This window comes from Mastigoproctus giganteus, chromosome 14, assembly GCF_048544385.1.
Source record: "Mastigoproctus giganteus isolate SK-2022 chromosome 14, ASM4854438v1, whole genome shotgun sequence".
Taxonomy (NCBI): Eukaryota; Metazoa; Arthropoda; class Arachnida; order Uropygi; family Thelyphonidae; genus Mastigoproctus; species Mastigoproctus giganteus.
In genome coordinates, this window is record NC_143588.1 from 4,442,411 (window position 1) to 4,462,509 (window position 20,099).

The window sequence follows — 20,099 nt, forward strand, 5'->3', positions numbered from 1 at the left end:
ATAAAGGTATAATTACTTTGACTGTTTCTCATATAGAAATGTTTAGAGAATGTAGCAGATTCACCAAAAATGATGGAAAGGCTTAGATCTGATGATTTATTAATTGAAACTGCAAGTCATAAGCATTCTGAGACCGCTGAAACTCTCAATCTTTGTTGATATGCCAGTGCAAGTTACTCCATATGCCATGTTAAATGTCTCCAAAGAGATAATTGTAGACTGGAACTTGAACGACAGTTACTTGTTTGTTATTTGGTTTTTAGGAACATTAGCAACTAAGGCCATATTGCTCAGGGATATGCGGTGGTCATTCCCTGACCTTTCCACATCCTCCGTATTTGGTGGTGATGGGCTCGAACCCAGGTCTAATCAAGAAGTGTGTGCTACGCACTGCTACTCCTTCCCACCTGGCTACCGAGGCGCCCAATGACAGTTACAGAAGATGAACTGGTCCAAGAGTTGAAAGAACAAAAACTCACTCAACCTAAGTGAATTTTGATTAGAAAGATGGTAACCATCTCCCCATATGAAACATCATCCTTATGTTTGGTATGCCAAATTTATCTTTCACTGTTAAAGCTGGTTATGTGAACGGCTGTATAAGGCCTTATGATCCTAATTCTATCAGATGATATAAGTGGCAAAAATTTGGTCACTCTTAAGTGCAATGTGACCTAACTCTTGGTCTAAATCCCCGTACACAAATGAACTGTGATGCTGAAACACCACATTGTCCGAACTGTAAAGGCAATACCTGGAAACTGGAAAATAGGTATAAAAGATTAAAAATATAAGCGGAAGAATATTACCTGTCATGAGCCAGAGAAGCAGATTATGTTCTTTATACCAAAACATACCGATGCAGCAGCAAAAAAAGAAAGACCAGTCAGTATCAGCACAAACTGATTTTTCAGTTGCAGATTGGGCTTGGATAGTACTCTCATCCTTACAGCAGTTTCCTATAGAACAAAGTGTTATAGATTGTGTCAAGGGCATTCCAATTATGGTTCCTCTGACTGCACCCCATACTCCAACAGAAACTGTAAAAAAAAAAAAAAAAAAAAAAAAAAAATCAGCCCCAACTCAGCCAAGTTTATCAAACATGGATATAGACAATGGTGTCATCCAGGATGAACCAATCTTTGATCTACATACAGATGATGACATGACACTGAATGTCTCACCTTCCCAAAAAAGGACAAAATTAAATTAGACTACATAAACAAACTGCACCTAAAAAAAAAAAAAACAGACTGAATCATACCCATTTTTTAAAAACAAATAATGATTGTATTGTAGAATGGAACAGTAGAGGAATATGCAGCAGTAGTAAATGATATATCTGACTTAATCAAACGGTAAGTATATGTCTAAAAAAAACTATCTTATCTCCACAGGCAATTCCAACAATCAAGAACTATTTATGAACAAAAAAGAAATAACATGACTGATGTGTGTATAGAGGCACAAGCATTCTTGTGTACTCCAGAATTCTCAACAAATACATTCCCCTATAGACCCCTTTAGAAGATGTAGCAATACTTGTCTCCTTGGAATTTATGTTAGTTTGCACATCTTTCCAAATTAGACATGCAAATAAAGTAAAGCTGTAAATATGCTAATTACTGTACAACTAGATACCATTCCACAGCAAATACTTATTCTTGATGCAGACCAACTGCATGGATGGAAGATAATTCACACCAAGATGACCAAATTTTGGAACTATTCATTGACAAGAAGGTGGATACAGAGAAACCATACTTTCCAAAGAAGGGGAAAGGTGTTTAGGAAACATCTAAACTTGGCTGAAAGGTAAATTTGAGCAATGTAAACATTCAGTCATCTCGAAAACAAAACAAATTGAGGGTTCCACTAGACCCGTTGACTGATATCTGAGATCTCCTCTCACAATATGACCCTATCACCTTCTGCCTACAGGAAGACCTATAACTGTTTTCCTGTGGAAATACATAATTCATCAGCAAGATTTTTTGCACACAACCGAAGCAATCTGGCATGTGGGGGGGGGGGTTAATGTGATAATCAACTGTCAGATACCCCCAAACCAATCCCACCAAGAACAAACTTTGAAGCAGTTGTAGCTCAAGTCAGCATTAAATTTTACTATAGCGTTAATTTTTATTATAGTCACACCATACTTGTGCTCCCCCACAGCCAAAATATAAGCTATGCCAATCTAGAAGAAATAGTGGTACAACTCCCTCAACCACTACTGCATCCTTACTAGAGGCTTCAACAGTCACCATCTGCTCTGGGGAAATCAAAATCTGGATGAATGTTGACATATTATTGAAAAATTACTTGACCAACACAATCTGATATTCCTCAATAATGGAGCGCCCACATATACGCATCATTCTGCGGGATCTATGCTCACTAACCATATGTCTTTTATTTGGATAGACTTATACCCAATGGATTCATAACAGTCCATTGGGTAGGGATCAATACCCTGTGGTATGCCACATAATACAAGAACATTCTCCACTTTTCAAACTGAATTTCCAAATAAAACTTTTCCAAGGCTAAATGGGACATATACAAGCAGATAGCAATACTGGAAGAAAAACAGGTACAGCAAACATCCATAAACTTGGCTATAGAATATACATCTAACCAAATACTACAGGCAGTGGACCCAGCGATTTCAAAAAAAAAATCCACAAAAATATCAGTATGCTCAAAGTTGTGGTAGAATAATGAACGCAGTGCAGCTGAAAGAGAACAGAGCATGGAACATTTTCAGACGTTCCCAATTACTGCAAATATCATCTGCTTAAAACAGGCTTGAACTAAAGCAAAGCGTATTAAGCAGACCAGCAAAAGGAAAACCTGGAGGGGTTTCACTTCTGCAGTTACAAGAACCACAAAATGCAAATGATATGTACCAAAATACAATGTATGTACTCAAAACAGACACACATTAGCCTTCCCATGCTTACAGTTAATGGTTGTGATGTTACCAAACCAGAGGAAATTGCAAATACTTCAGACAGATTATTCGTGGAAAGTTCAGCTACAACATCTTACTCATCTCATTTTCAGGCAAAAAACATTTGATCAACTTAAAATCAGCATCTAGTGCTGCATACAATTTCTCCTTCACAATGTCAGAATTGCACCATGCTCTAGCCTCCACCAAACTCAATACAGCTGGTCCAGATGGAATGCATTATATAATAATAGCACAATTTACTGAACCAGCTAGCCCTAAGATACGGTTACTCCTGTACAAAAGAATATTCAAAGAAAATACTCTCCCAGACAATGGCATCATGCTTATGTTTTGGCATTTCCCAAACCAGGAAAAGATTCTACAGATCTGCAACATTACTTACCCATTGCACTCACCAGCTGTATGAGCATGGTCATGGGGAAAAAAAAATGATCAGTGCCCATTTGGTTCCTAGTTCAAAATGACATCCTTAACCCAGTGCAGTGTGCTTCCATGAAGGCTGATCCATTTTTGACCTGTTGATAAGGGCAAAAATAAACATTCATGATATCATTGTATGAGAAGAACACTTGGTCATAGAAAAAGCCTTTGATACAGCTTGGAGATATGAAATAATGCGAAATGTATGCTATCTAGGACTATTCAGCCATCTGCACAGTTTATCAGAAATTTCCTACAGCGCCATTCACTTCAAGTTTGAGTCCACAACCAGTTACCTTCAAATTTTATCCAGAAGGTGTCCCACAAGTTTCAGTACTAAGTGCCATACTATGTAATGTAGAAATGAAATTGTGAACCCACCACAAACAGTGTCCACTACCTGGTATGCCAATTACTTCAATATCTTCTGCCATTGATATTGACATTTGTTAAAAGAAATATCCATGTTCTTCTGTATTAATGTGTATTATTAATGTATAATTGTGCATATTCCATGGAATGAATGGTTCAAGAGTAAGAGAATGTTTTTATGCATCATAGTGTGCATGTGTAGGTTTTTTTTTTTTTTGAGTGTATGTATTTGATCTGTGAATGGTTGTATGAATAACAGTTGTGTGTATGACAACCTCTGGAAACACTATTGCATCTGGATTACCAGACATGATTGGGGGGAGCCCTTATCTGGGTGTTTCCTTTTTGAAGTATGTAAGATTCTTGATTGATAGTATATAGCAGTCTGTGTCTTTTGCAGCCTCTCTCATGTCTGCATTGTCAGACATGATGGAAAGCTCCTGCTTGTGCATTTTATACTGTAGTGTGTGTGTGTGTGTAAGAACTATGAATTGCAGATTGAGAGCTTGCTAAATGTTATAAAACATATACATAAATTTTGAAAAATGATTTTCCTTTCTGAAGTTGACAGGGCTTTTCGACTGTATGTCGCGATTGCAGGAATGAAAATTACAGAGTATGTGTTAGCATGAATCTTAAATAGAGATTATTTGTTGTAAATGACCATGAATCAGAGATTAGATATGGACAGCAAACGTTAATAGAATTCTCATGTAATTTAATTTTGGTGGTTTCTGTAATTAATAGTCTCATATAATTACATTGGACACTAAATATTTCGGCCTCATTGAATAAAAAAGTTGAATATTTTTCATTAACAGCATGGAGGCTAATTTTGACGCTGCTGAACAAGAAGAATTACATTGGACACTAAATATTTCAGCCTCATTGAATAAAAAAGTTGAATATTTTTCGTTAACAGCATGGAGGCTAATTCTGACGCTGCTGAACAAGAAGTGCGAACTGAGGACATATACTGTTTAACCCTAAAATTCAGTGGAAACTGCATCAATCTTTGGTAAGATGAGTTGCAATCACCACAAGAAACATTGTATACCAGGTCATTTAATTGTGTTATGAAAGAGGAAAGGACTGAGTGATTGTTCAGTATAGCATGTGATTTCCATATTGGTCTGGCCACGATCTTAAGTTCGGTATCTTTAAAGAATATGTTAAGCTGTTTGTGCCACTGTTCAACATATGGGACAGAAATATTGTTTTTTGATGTTACTGTTGTTGGTTGGTGTAGTTTTTTGTATCCTCCTTAGCTTGTACACTAATTCGGGGTATTGTAGGAAGGGGATAACCCGTGTGTGTGTGTGTGTGTGTGTGTGTGTGTGTGTGTAAGAATCTGCTTGTTAATATCTGTATTTCTGAGTCTAAAGCAGATTCCATCAATGAATATTTATAGGCATTGATAAATGGATTAAAGATAATAGACCTTTTGTAGGTGATCGGGTGATAGCTGTTATAATGCAGAAGCATACTGCCGGTGTTTGTTGATTTACGATAGATGTTAAATTAGATTTTGAGTCCCGTGAAATTTAGAAAATTTAATGACTTAGTATCCGCATTTTCCCTTTAAAATTGTGTCTAGAATGAATGTTATTAAACAAATGTAAAATGTCTTGGATAGTGCTACTATAAGTAATAACAAGAACATCGTCTAAATACCTCCCATAGTATGTGATATGGGGTAGAAAAGGCATCAAATGTATAAGCTCAATTGTTGGAGGTAGGCCTCCGAAATTAAGCCGCTTAGACACCCATTGGCAAACCAAAAATTTGTTTATATACGTGGTCTTGAAAGGATGTTCAAGATGTAACAAATCTCAATGATATTTTTACACCTCGAATACTATGGCACATAATTAAATTATTTAAGTATATTAATGGCCTGTTTTATTTTGTCAGCCCATTTATTTTCAAGATATTTTCCTAGGGGTTCCATGATCTCAAAAATGTTAAACCACTGCTGTACGCCACAATGCCCTTTGTTTTGCACTAGGGGCATACCATACATTTCAGTTCAGAGCTTATATGCTTGCATCTACACAGACAAATGCTTTTTGATAAACTATACTGGTATTTGTTTAACTCAAAGGGCAACCAAACAACCCAACTTGGAATGGACATTTTGTCATCTAAATGGGAAAACCTTTATAGAACTTACCCATCAACAGGGATACATCTTTTTTTTTACTTCTCACTGACTGGCAACTTTACTTTGATAAGATACAGTCTACTGCCTCTTGTACAGTCCAACCTTGAACATATCATATACCACTGTGCTACACTTTCATTCACAGTGTGGAGAAAACACCTTTTAACCCAACAGAATATACTACAAATTCATTCTGTATTGAGAACTCACTACAGCATAGATCTACATGGATGGATCTGGAATACTCTAAGTGAAATCAGAAGAAACAAGTTCTATTTTCTTGGATTCCTGGTCACATTGTAATTGCTGGATATAAACATGCTGACCTAGCTGCCAAAACTGCAACAGAACCTATAGACCAATCTTTTAGTACACCAGTCTCAGACTACAAGTTCTTTATTAGGAGGAAAGGCAACACATCTGGCAGAGTCAAGTTGATAACAAGCTGCTCCGTATAACAAATTGATATCCAACCATAGAAATCTGGTATATGCGATAACAGACACAAAGGTTGTTTTAGCCTGACTACAAATAGGCCACAGACACCTAACACTTATCTCCTTAATCCACCAAAGTGCACAAACTGCAACACCCAACTTACTGTCCAGCATGTATTCACAGATTGCCCTATATATAGTAGTGACCAACAAACTGTGTTTGCCTCATTTCCCACAATGAACATCTCTTTCGGTATTTCTGACCTCCTAATAGATATGCCACACATGGCCAAAATTTTTACATTCCTCAAATGGAAAAAAAACTACAGTGCAGTATTATAGTATTACATAGTATATAGTTACATAATTACAGTACATAATTACAATGAATTATGGCCTTGTTGCCCTTGTGCTGTAAAGCTCATAAACAAGGCCCAGAATGCCAAGCAATAGTGACAAGCGATTTTCTCTGCAATATATAGAGTGCTATTTCCAAGTGATCTTTCTAGTGACTTTTTCTTTTTCACTCACTTCAAGTGATTCTTTACTTAAAGCATTGAAGTAGAAACTCAGAAAGGAAATATATATACTACAACCGCTTGATCACTGGTGGCGCCACTCCTACAAATACTACAACAGCTTGATCACTGGTGGCACCGCTCCTGCCTCTGTGTGGCAGGGCCAGTAACCTGGGAGAAGGGAGTAACTCTCCCAGGGCTAAAAGGAGCAATGATGGATTTAAATAATTTTCCACCTTTAGAGCAATCAAGCTCAAGGTTAGACATACCCAATGAAAATGATGCCAACAAACCCAAAAGGCTTCAAAGAGAAGCACAGTGCCCTAACCTACTGAACTTTCTGGTGATACACTCTCTGTCATCTCAGCCTGTGGGCAAGTGATCACCATTTATGATCCAAATATTTCAAATCTATTGCAGGATCACCAAAAATGGTGAAAAGATTACAATCTGGAGACCTCCGGATGGCTATTAAATACAAAGACATTTGATGTGGTGCCAGTATCTATTACTCCCCACGATACCTTAAATTCATCGAAAGGTGTGATCACAGAGTGGGATCTACTTGCAGTGATTGAGGAGGAACTAGTTCAGGAATTTAGTAACCAAAAGGTGATAGGTGCGAAACGTATAATGATTAAAAAAGATGGAAATCTGGTTCGAACTCGATCCATCATTTTAACTTTCAGCACTCCTGACTTACCATCCACAGTAAAAGTTGGCTATTTAAACTGCCTAATTCGGCTGTACATCCCGAATCCTCTTCGCTGTTTTAAATGCCAGAAATATGGCCACTCTCAGCAGGCATGCATAGGGAATGCCATCTGTCCTCATGGTTCTAAGGATCATACCAGACATTGCTTAGCCTCGACTCCCGTGTGTCCCAACTGCAAAGGCAGCCACCCTGCTTTTTCTAAATCATGTGATATGTAGAAAACCAGAAAGAAAATTGAAAGATACAAAATAGAACACAGTCACATATCCTGAAGCACGTAGACAAATAATGTTGACCATGCTTAGTCTATCCTGTGCATCTTGCACCAGATTGCTCCTTTCAATTTCAGGCAGTTTCACTCAGCTCATGCTACTCTGAACTCGAGTATAGAGTGCCTGTAAAATCTATACTGACAGATCGAAAACCTGCCAGTACAGTAAGTGCTGCTGCAGTTTTTCCTTCATTTATTTCTGCAGTCTCACTACCATTAGCTGCAGCGTTTTCACTGTTGAATTATATGCTATCAAGTTAGCACTTAGTAAAATTATTGAGCTATCCATCTCACCTGCCATAATTTACACAGACTCCTTCAGTGCTGTGTTTGCCATAAGGAAGAATTTCTCATGTTCCCATCCTATCTTGAAATGCATGTCCAATACGTCAATCAGTTTTTGCTGGATCCCTGGCATTCCAGGAAATGAAAGTGCTGACATTGCCACTAAACATTCTTAACCCACTGCCTCGTGACATCCTCAGGTTCCTTACAGCGACTATAATCCTATAATTTGCAAAGCATGCTGCGACAGCTGGTCACAGATCTGGAAAAGTAACACCAACAATAAACTTTACCATATAAAGCAAGAACCAAAGCTGTGGCTCTGGCTTCTAATGAAACAGAAGACGAGAGGAAGTGGTATTGGCAAGACTTAGAATTGGACACACTCATCATTGGGAGAAAACCCACCTCACTGTTCCTCCTGTCACAGACTGCAATCTATCATTTTCTAGTTGATTGTCTCTTACATTCAACCATTTGGTCATACACTTTTCAGTCACTCTCCACATTGAACATCTTTCATGATTTATCTCGCTTCATAGGAAATGAAGCAAACATAGAAGAACTTTTGATGTTCCTAAAATATATTGACTTGTACAGGAGCATATAGTTTAATATCTATAGCTATATGTTGCCTGTATATAAACAATGAACAGACAATTTGGCCTCAGTAGCCCTTGTGTCGTTAAGTCCAATATCAGCAACAAGCTCATAAACAAACAAAACAGCAGCCTCACTTTCATCCAAAATATCCCATATGTGTTCACAAATTCACCTAATTGGCCTCCACATTCGCCTGACGTCACCTGTGAACAGGCAAATTTGAAGCCAATCAAGATGTGTGATATCTTTACTGTGTTCCTCAAACCATTTGTGCACAGTGCCAACCCGATGACTTGGTGTATTATCGTTTTGGAAGATCCTGTTTCTGTACAGAAAAAAATGGAACAACCTAAGAGCCGCAGATAGGCCTCACCAGTGAAATGTTGATCCATATGCATCAGGGGTTCTAGTCCTTGCCAGCAAAACACACCCCATATTAAGCAACCACTACTACCTGCCTGTATAGTGGGCAGCATGGACATGTATTGCCTGCACCACATGTGGTGTCCATCAGTGTGTTGCACCAAATATTTGGACTCATCCATGTTGAAACCACAGCATTCGCCATTGACAATGAAGTGGTGAGGAGATGGTTTCTCTTGGGTCATCTGCTGTGGAAGCCCCAAGGACAACATATCGTCATTTTGGGACGTTCTTGCATTCCCCATATTGTATTGCAGTGTTAACTGTTGCATAATGACCTGTTGAGCACATATAACACACTGCAACTTTACCACAAACATTCACCTTACATAATCCTTTATGGTTCTGTCGTCAGGAGGTTGTTTGGCCTATTTGACACCATCCGTTTTATGCCTAAGCCACGGTGGGCTGTGAGTAACCGACAAGACATACATGTTTCCAATATAGAAGCATCTGATTCGTTAGCTTTCACAGTCATGTCATTTTTGAAACTGTGATATCATTACTGTGTCCCATAACTGCTTCTTTATCACTTTGTCTTGCATGACCAGATGCAAATTGCCACTGCATGTGGTCATGCAAGCTATGTGTAGTCTGTTATAGTTGGGATGGTCATAATTCAGTGATCACTGAGGTATATATACACCTAAGAATGTGCATCCCTAATTTTAACAGTTTATTAAAAAAAAAAATACTACTAATAATAATAATAATGTTTCCCTACTGTGCAGCCTTCTTCAAAAAGTTGGGTCTGTGAGTGCTGCTGGCTTTATATTATTGTCTATTTTACCTTTCCAATCTCACCACCCCAATATAAATATATACTATGTATTAATTAAGTACTAATTAAGTCATCAAGGGACTTAGAGGGGAACAGGTATTCTGTGTGTTATGAGATGCTCAGTCTAAAAAACTGATGGATCCAATATCTTTCTATTACAGAAGATTTAGGAGAGGTCCGGTTGGCCTGCCTCCCTAAAATCCACTCGCACACCTTCTTGATGGTAAATCCTGTTACGTCACTTAGGTGGCAACGAACGTGTAGAGTGGTTCTCTTCAAGACACCTGGTCAGTATGAAGAGGAAAAGACCAAACCCTCCAGCATATGACAGCATGACGAAACAAATGGCCCTCAGTCCCCAGCAGCTTTCACTCCCCCTCTTACGGCAGCGTGAGGATCAGAGTGGAAGCAGAGGGTGCTAAGAATCTCTAGGTATGAACAGGTTGCTGTGCATAGAAACTGAACTTGGCCTATTACAACTTAAAATCACTCATTGGTGAAGACAGGATATTAGAGCTGGAAAAGGAATTAGAAAATGTGAATTGGAATATCATCGATTTGGCTGAAACAAGAAGAAGAAATGAATCATTTATAAGTTTATCAAGTGGAAATCTGCTGTACACCAATGGAAACAGTGAAAGGAGTGAAGGTGGAGTTGGCTTTCCATAAAGATATAAAAAACAACATTTTGGAATTCAAAAGTACATCACTAAGGATGTCAAGACTAATACTCAAGATTTCTAAGAGGTACAGGCTAAAGGTTATAATGATTTATGCACCAACATTGAGCCATGATGATGAAGAGGTTGAGAAATGTACACTGAAATTGAGCGTCTTCTAGATGAGCAGAAAACCCACTACACTATTATTATGGGGGACTTCAATGCTAAGGTTGGAAAAAGACAAAACAGCGCAGAAAGGGGAAATATAGGAAATTTTGGAATTGGTGAAAGAAATGAAAGAGGTGAAAGACTTGTGGAATTTGCAGAATCTCAAGGATTGTCAGTATTGAACACTTTTTTCAAGAAAAGGATGAACAGAAAGTGGACAAATTCTTGGATGATATGGTTGGGTAAAATGCGTAGTGGGTTTTTTTTTTTTTCTTTTGCTGATGCTATATAAGCTTGCTTTCTTGCATCGTTTGTCATTTCTTGCTACTACTATAATTAGGGAATTAGCTGAATAAAGTACAAATAGTTGAACTCTACTTAACCTGTATTCAGTCTGCGAGCCAGTGAAACTGCCTTTAATTGGGTGTTAAGGATACTAGTAAACGAAGATTGAGTACTTCCTTGAAATCACCTATCTCCTGTAATAAATACCATTTCCTCTTGAACCAAGTTAACCTAATTCTGCAAGTAACTATCAGCTTATGAAAAGAATAAGATTAGCATCATTCCACTTTGTATATGTCATGCTGAACGTCTTTGTAAAATGCTAGTGGAGCTTGAATATTTTGATGAGTATCTCATTAAGTAATATTCCGGGAAAACTTCTTCAGCAGTAGTGCTACTAAAACATAAGTTTTCAAGAAATCTATTATACAAATTATACTCAAAACGTTTAAGATAACCTTTTAATTGTTAGGCAAAAAAAGGGCAGAAATAGTATATGCCATCAGCATCTTTGAAACTTTCAGATTATCTTATAATATATATTCCTGGATTTCAGTCTGTACTTCGGAAATCCATGAAAAAGATACAGAAGGGTACAGTAACTTGTTCTGAAGCAGCAAAAAATAAATTTTTTAAGATGATGCTCGTAGAACTTAATATCAGACTGTTTTTTATGGCCTTAGTTCCTATGAGCATCATAGGCAGTTCGCAATATACAATCAGTTACAACTGGTTGAGGATTATCTCACCTGCTCTAGTTAAATTGGATCACTAAACATTATTAAGAATTGTTAATGCTTGTAATTACTTTCCATCAGAATATTTATTAGCCAATTCTTATAAAATGGTCTGCAAAATCATATTAGTTTGGTGAATGAAAGAATGATTTTTTTTTTAATGTCATTATGTAATTTAGGAAGGTATTCCTGATGATGGTGATGATTTTGGTGCCTTTAGAGCCAGAGTTTCTGAGTTAACAAAAGATGTAGTGTTTCTGATTGGATCATCAAACTGTTTTCACCAGGTAACATTAAGTTATTCTATTAACTTTAACTAACTTAAAAATGCAGAACTTTCATTTAAGGTTATTGATTTATTATTTTGAACTTTATCTGGCTAAGGTAAAGAAAGCCTGCACGAGAAGCATGCAAAAGTTCGATGAAATTTATCGGTAAAAGTACTTTGCCATAACAACATTTGTATTGTTGCTCGCTTGGTAAACAGACGGTGGTTATTTATCGGTCTGGAATAGAAGTTGAATCCCACGGGAGCTCGAAACCCTCAGGAAATGGGGGGGGGTAACCTGACCGTTTTTCTTTAGAATCACTAATTGAATCATGAAGAGAGTCATATTGTAAGTTCTGGCATCATAAAAAATGTTCATAGCGTAGTTTCACCAGTAAACTTTTTCAAAGTTTGCCGTGCTTCTCGTGTGGGCTTCCTTTGCCTCTTTTTTTTTTTTTTTTTTTTCCCCAATAAACAATTTATCCACTAGTCCACCAGTGATTCTAAAGTAAAAAGGTCAGGTTACCCCCTCCACTTTGGGAGGGGTTCAATCTCCCATGGGATTCAATCCTGACCGATAACACCCACTGTATGTTTACTGGGAGAGCAACAATACAAATGCCGTTACGGCAAAGTACTTTTACCAGTAAATTTCATTGAACTTTTGCGTGCTTTTGGTGCAGGCTTTCTTTACCTTCGCCCTTTATTTTTATATAAAGAATTTTATTTTATAAAATTCTTTATATAAAAATATATTATATAAAATATATATTTATATATAATATATTTTTTATATAAAATATATATAAAATAATACTTTATATAAAATATATATATAAAAATAATACTTTATATAAAATATATATTTTATATAAAGAATTTTATTTTATAAAATTCTTTATATAAAAATATATAAAGAGCGGAGAGGGAGAAGCGAAGTGTAAAGTCGACAGATTGTTGACTTTACACTTCGCTTCTCTCTCTCTCTCTCTCCGCTCAAAATTCAAAATTTGATTGCTCCATTTAGAACTATACTCCACGCATACATGTATACTGACTTAATTGATCACTCAAGTTATACATTAATATACAACACTATGGCTGAATGGTTAACAGGGTTAAAACAAGACTATACTAGAATTACATTGAAATATGCTCCCCAAAAATATCATATCCAATTTCTAAAACAATGTCTTTCTGAAAATTTAATACAGAAATTTGCTAAATTTCGGCTAGGTTTGAAAATCCAAGGAATACAAAAATTAGTTCTTACCACGTCAAGTAACATAGGTAACATAGTAAAACTAGCTTTAAAATCTCGATTTAATCAAAAAAAGATATATTTTAAACAGATTCAACGATATCGCAATATTTTTAGAAAACACCTAAACAGTATTGTTTGGAATACTCTAAAGCAAGCCATTCAATTAAAAATCGACGCCCAATCCTCCACATTAGAGAATAGACATAACCTAAAATTACAAGCCCTTAGGGGTTTCCCGCACAACAGAAGTCATCATTCGCCTCACAATCGTTTTGTAAATCAGAGCGCATATCTAAACACCAAAAACGCAGATAAAAATTCCCACACCTTTCTCAATAGAAATCTACCACATATTAATGACTTCCGGGTCAATTTAAACACTGGTTCACAAAACGACCCCAATCCATCAGATAATGTAAAGAACTTATCATCTGTTACACTAACTTCTCAGCAAATAGCCCTATTAAATAAAGGTTTAAATTATAATTTACTGCCGAGATTACCCCCCGCCCAAGAAACAAATGATTATTGATCTTGAGTTCGCTCTTAGAGATTTGCCTCAAAAAAAACGTATTAATCCAACAGACTAATCGAATCATAAACCAAACTATCCCCTCAATATCAAAACGACATAGAGAAGAAGCAAAAGCATTACACACACTTAGACAAAACTGAGATATCATTATTCAAAAGGCCGACAAAAGTGATACAGTAGTTATTCTCAATAAAGGAGACTATATAAATAAATTATACACCATCATTTCAGACACAACGACATACGAAGAGGTTGCACCATGAGAGTTCAACAGCTTAGTTAACAAATATAACAAAATGCTCACCACCTATAGGAAAGATGACCACATCACTATGGCCCAACTTAAACAAATTAAAGCCCGCACATACAATATCCCAACCTTATTCAGCCAAGTAAAATTACACAAAACAGGATACCCAATTCGTGCAATCATGTCATATAAGAATTCAGCTTTTGCTTCCTTAGCCATGTTCATCTACCCAATTCTAAAACCACTCTGAGAACTCCTAACATATAACATAAAAAACTACGATGCTTTATTCAGGAACCTCAAAGATCTCCATATCAAGGAGGATATGAAGTTATATTCACTGGATGTGACTTCACTATACGCTAATGTAAATATACCTTACGCCTTAGACACAGTCTGGGCCTACTTAAACGATGATAATATAAAAATTAATAACACCAGACTCCCCAAAGACAGAATATTCGAACTAACAAAACTATTAGTAAATGCAAATTACATTCTCTTTCAAGAAAAAATATACAGACAGATTTTTGGCATCCCAATGGGCCTAAACATCAGTGGACTCACTGCTGAACTATACTTAGACAAATTAGAAAAGATCCATCTTGATCCATTTATACCACAGATCACATATTACAGAAGATATCTGGATGACATCCTAATTATCACAGATCATTTGACCATAAACAATATTCTTCAGGTTTTTAATAACATCCATCAGAGATTAAAATTTGAATTAGAAATTGAAGCAGAAACCCACTCCATAAACTTCCTTAATTTTACTATACACAGATTAGGACAAAAACTAAATTTCAGCATATATAGAAAACCCACTAATAATGGGATGCTTTTGCATTTCCGCAGTTATCATCCCCAACCATACAAAAAATCGGTCATGCTGAACCAATTTCTTAACGCCTTTAAATATTCTTCCACCCAGATTTCTCTAACCACTGAAATAAATGAATTAACTAGAAGATTCTCAAATAGGGGTTACCCGCTAACCTATATAAACAAAGTCAAAACAATAGCCTGTGATAAAATAAATAACAACAACCTCGCAGCAAACATTGCACAACAATCTGACAAGACCAAAATACATTTCATCACAATTCCATATGTTGAGTACTGGTACAATAAACTTAATCAAATATGCAAGGGAACCGACATGAAAATCATAGCAAAACCCATGAACAAATTATACACATTCTTCAGAAATCGACCTTCAAACACCACATTCCAATCACAGCATGACCTCGTATACAGTATCCCATACAAAAATTGCGACGCTATCTATGTAGGATCTACCATGGGAGTGGCACTGCTTCGAGCAAAACAACACGAAGCTTCTGTGTGGGCAGGTCGTTCAAATGCATCTGAACTTTCGTTCCATGCAATAAATGAACGACATTCATTCAGCTTTAATGAAACAAAAATTATAAATATTCAACACAACTATCACAAACTACTTATTGCAGAAACCTTAGAGATGAAACTACATGGAACTTCAGTCAATATCCATAGGCCATTCCTATTGTCCGACGATTGGTCACTTATACGCATGTGTGAAGAACAAACACTACAACATAAGACAAAAGTTTCGGATTAATTGTGTTGCTCCGTTCCTGTGAACATGACGCCCGAAAAGTTCTAGTCCGACTTAAGGAATGTAGAGAATAACCCCCCCCCCCCATATCCAATTTTATTAGACCCCTAAATTAAATTCTAAAGTCCAGCTATAGGACCGAAAGAAATAATTGGTCCATATTTATTAAACAGTTTAGACCTCAAAATCTAATTTTATGCCAATCCAAGTAATGGTTTCCATGCTGCCAGAAGTATGGTGTCTGTAGACAGCAGTCATGAGCGCTCATTGTTCAGACCGCACGGTCTGAACACTACGGTTCTGACAGTGGGGAAGATGTCCCACCTGCTTTACAAAATAGATATCGCCATCCTCAAGGATTATTAGCGAGTTGGACTAGGAGAGTTAGAAAAGAAGCTTCCTATATCTAAAATAAAGGTAATCCCTGTTGATTTATAATTTATAAATATATACATTACAAAAATTACAAATTTACTTGCAGTGCAGTTTTGAAGGCTCTTCTTATCTGAAAAAGATTCCAGTTTTTCTTTGTGGCAATTTAAAATATTGTATGTACTCGTGTACATTGAGTTAAACGATATATAAATAACCTTCCACTACGAATATAACCTTTTAGCTGATATCTACATTTTTATATGCGGGAGAGTGGGGGTATCCGAGTCCCTGCAGTTACAAGGTTGCAAAAATACATAAAAAATATAATAGTATATATGTGCTTTGTTTCGACTTACTTACTGTAAACAATGCCCTCTACGTTGACAATTTTACTATATTCTGTCATTCATACAATATGAGGGTCATTGAAAGGTAACTACAAAAAATCATTGATCACTTATTTTCGACAAGAAGCTGTCATTTCTACGACATGTTCGTCAACTTCATAGGGTGCAGATCGTTATACCCTTCTTTGTCTCTATCGAGCCCTTGTCCATTCCAAACTCGATTAGGGGTATCAGGTTTATGGTTCTACTAGAGATAGTGTACTTCGGTGGTTAGATCCAATCTACCATCTGGATAGACACTGGAGCATTTCATACATCTCCCATCCAAAGCCTTTACATTGAAGGAAATGAACCATGTCTATCTCTCGACGTAAGCAGTTGTCATTACACTATGCTTCTAAATTGAAATCCCTGCCTGATCATCCCATGTGGGGCATCAGTTTTTGAGCTGCGATGGGAAAATCTCAACAACACCCGTCAGACTGCCACCAGATCTTTTGGTATTCAGATCAAAGGGCTGTTAAATGAACTACACATGATGGTAGACTGCGTTGCCCAGTCACCAAGGTAATTCCTTCCACCCTGGCATGTCATCTTCCAACTTGTGACTTCTCTCTTTTCTGGGGATGCCTTCCCTATCATCCCCATATTTCTGCCTGTCTCTCTAGCCATCAGTTTCCCCCCACACTACCTAACTAAACTGATCAAGTATGTCCCAAACTTAATGTGGCCTATTTAAATTCTACACATTGGTCCCACTGTGTAGAATTTAATCTCATCTTCGCTTTTTTGACTTCCAGCATTCACCTCCCCCCCCTTTTTTTTTTTTTCTTTTTAGCCTCTTGCCACTGAAATATTTGGAAACTAGGTGGCAGGGCCCACCAGACTACCAAAATAATCTATCAACCGGGTGTGCATGACCTGCCTCCTTGTGGCTAACTGTGGGCAACAGTGGGTCCCACTAAGGGCCCAACGGCTAAATGGGCAGTGAAACAACAGAACAGAACATTACACAACATAAATCCAACCCACTTTTAAATCTCTGGCCTCCGCAGAGTACTGTGCTTCATGAACAGAGTACATAATGTGGAGATGGGGGAACTCCTGGTGCTGTTAGACAGCTAATACACTTTACACACTTCACCGATTGCCAATATGGCTGCCATTCAGTGTTATATCACTCTGCATATTTTGTATCTAAAGATGAGTTTTATGTGTGAGAATTTCAAGATTTTTATTCCTACAGCAAGAGTTTTGGAAAGGGATTCCAGTGGTAAGACTTATTTTAGCATTTCTATTAGGCATTTGTGAGAATTTTCACATTAATACCTAACGCTATTATTAATAGGTCAGCACACCATGGCACCATTAGCATAGCATTAGGGAGTATAGCACTGGAACAACTCGTATTTATTCATGACCACTTCTTACATTTTGACTGGGAAGGAGCTTCCTCCCCAAGTATAAATTGGGCAGTGAAAGTGCCCCAACAGTTTTCTGTGACATTACTGTGCATCCTTGTGACTTACTATGTGTTTTAACTTTCACTCTTACACCCCACCATAAACTTAACATGGGAAATTCTCAATCTGTTAGTAATCCTGGGTATAACCTCCATGCCCAAGTACACGGTGAGTGACCACCCAGGTGTGAACCAACGTAAGCAGCAGTCAAGGTGTGGCGCCCACATGGAGCCCCCCCCCTGTTACCAGGCAGTACTAGGTGGTAGATGACTCCCATCAACCGGTTCAATACCACCACTTTGCTTATTGGAGGCTTGAAGTGGTGGAACCCATGTTTAGTCTCTAGAGCTAAGTTCCGGTCAACCCTTCCCTATCTTTTCCATCATGCAGTATGATTGATGACTTTTGAGGTTATGATGAACATTGTGGCTGATCCAATATTCCTTACATTTCGAGGGTACAGCTCTAAATCGGTGTTCGCAGGCCGGCCACTAGTTAGTACACCTGACAGAACCTATTGGTAACTCTCTAGGAGGCTTCCGGATCAGCTAGTGTATAATCTTGCTACCTCTACTCTGCCAGATAGTGACTGTAGGGAGTCCGAGTAGTGTGTATGCGGGGAGCATTGTCGAGGCCACGTTATGTCAAGGATCTGAGTATATTCTTACCATGTGTACGCCATATCCAAAAATTTCGTTACTTTATACAGCATGTCCCACCCACTTTTTCTTACTATTGAACACACCATGAATTGTCAAACTAATAGAGCAGGCTTATCTGTGAAAAGATCTAAACCTCCCAAGCACTTCCTAATTCATTTCACAAAGATACATGGTCTCAATTCTAATCTCAACAATGTCCATTTCCACTTGCAGTCTCAGTTATCGGTTGATTCAATTACTGCTCATCTCAGATGCCCAAATTATTCGCTGTATAATTCCTTTCGCCTCAAATTGGTACTTGTGCATATGTCTGTTCTGATATTCCCTGTCAGAGACTTGGCAATTTGGAATCTCCTCTCTTTGACCTTCTCTGGCTTAAAATCTCTCTACCTCATTGTGTCAAATTCATCTGCTGTCTCTACCGTTCTTCCAACTGTTTCTCCTCCACTTTACTCCCAGTTATTTCAAGATTCTGTAGCTTACTGCTAGAGTTGAATACACCTCTGGCAATCCCCTTGCTGAATAACTCCTCATGTGTGAATGTCGATGCACAATATTCATTTAGTTTGTTAGCTACCTGAGCAGGATCATCAACAGTTGACCCATCAATATCAAGTGGACCAATCTGATTCATCCCCTTCCTTCTAGAGTTTACATAAGTAAAGAACTCTTTGCTGTTTTTCTTTGCATCCCTTGCCAAGGATTTCTCGTAATCTGCCTTTGCCTGCCTAACCTCCTTTGTAACTTGGTTGCATATCAACTTGTATCTATCATAGGCTTCTGTGTCATGTGTTAATTTGTATGTATCCCATGCATTTTTCTTCTCTGCCATATGCCTCATTAGTTCATCTGACATCCATTTTGGCCTAAACCTTGAACAGTATTTCTTAGTTGGTATGTAAAGCCTAGTAGCTTCCAAGATAAGTTCTTTGAATGCTTCCCATTTTGAATTTGCTGTTGGTAACATCATCAGTTGGTCCCACTGTATAGAATTTAAGTACTGTCTCAGTCCATCGTAGTCGCCTTTACGGAAGCAATAACCCTTCCCTTTACCCCTAATGGTAGTTACCTCTTTGAGTAAATCCCACTTCAGCACACTGTGATCACTGCCACCTAGTGGTTCGTTTATCTGCAGATTCTTAATGCATGAAGAATCACTGCTGATAATCAAATCAAGAGTATTACTCCCTCTAGTTGCCTCCCGAACATGCTGATGTAGAAAACAATCATCCAATAAATCCACAAAAGCCCTGCTAGCGTGTGAGTAACCAGCCCCCAAATTCCAGTCAATATCTGGGAAATTAAAATCTCCCATTATAAGACTCTCTGATTTACTGGCCCACTCTATTTCCCTGTACAGTTCCTTATTATACTCATCAGAGTCATTAGGCCTATAGCACACTCCTACTCTCAATTTTGATCTCCCAATGCTTATGTCACACCAAACGGACTCAACACTGCACTGTCCGCCGATGTCGACTGGCTTCACTTCCTTGGTTTTTATGTGT

At 37.6% G+C, this 20,099-nt stretch overlaps 1 protein-coding gene across 2 annotated transcripts in view; it reads left to right on the forward strand.

The window, feature by feature from the left end:
- LOC150074954 (transportin-3-like) overlaps positions 1 to 20,099 on the forward strand; it is a 742,971-nt gene that overhangs the window by 387,987 nt on the left and 334,885 nt on the right. For both annotated transcript variants that reach the window (XM_090388987.1, XM_090388988.1), the window contains one exon: positions 12,001 to 12,108. In XM_090388987.1, coding sequence (XP_090245113.1) covers positions 12,001 to 12,108 — 108 coding nt within the window. The remainder of the gene's footprint in view (positions 1 to 12,000; positions 12,109 to 20,099) is intronic.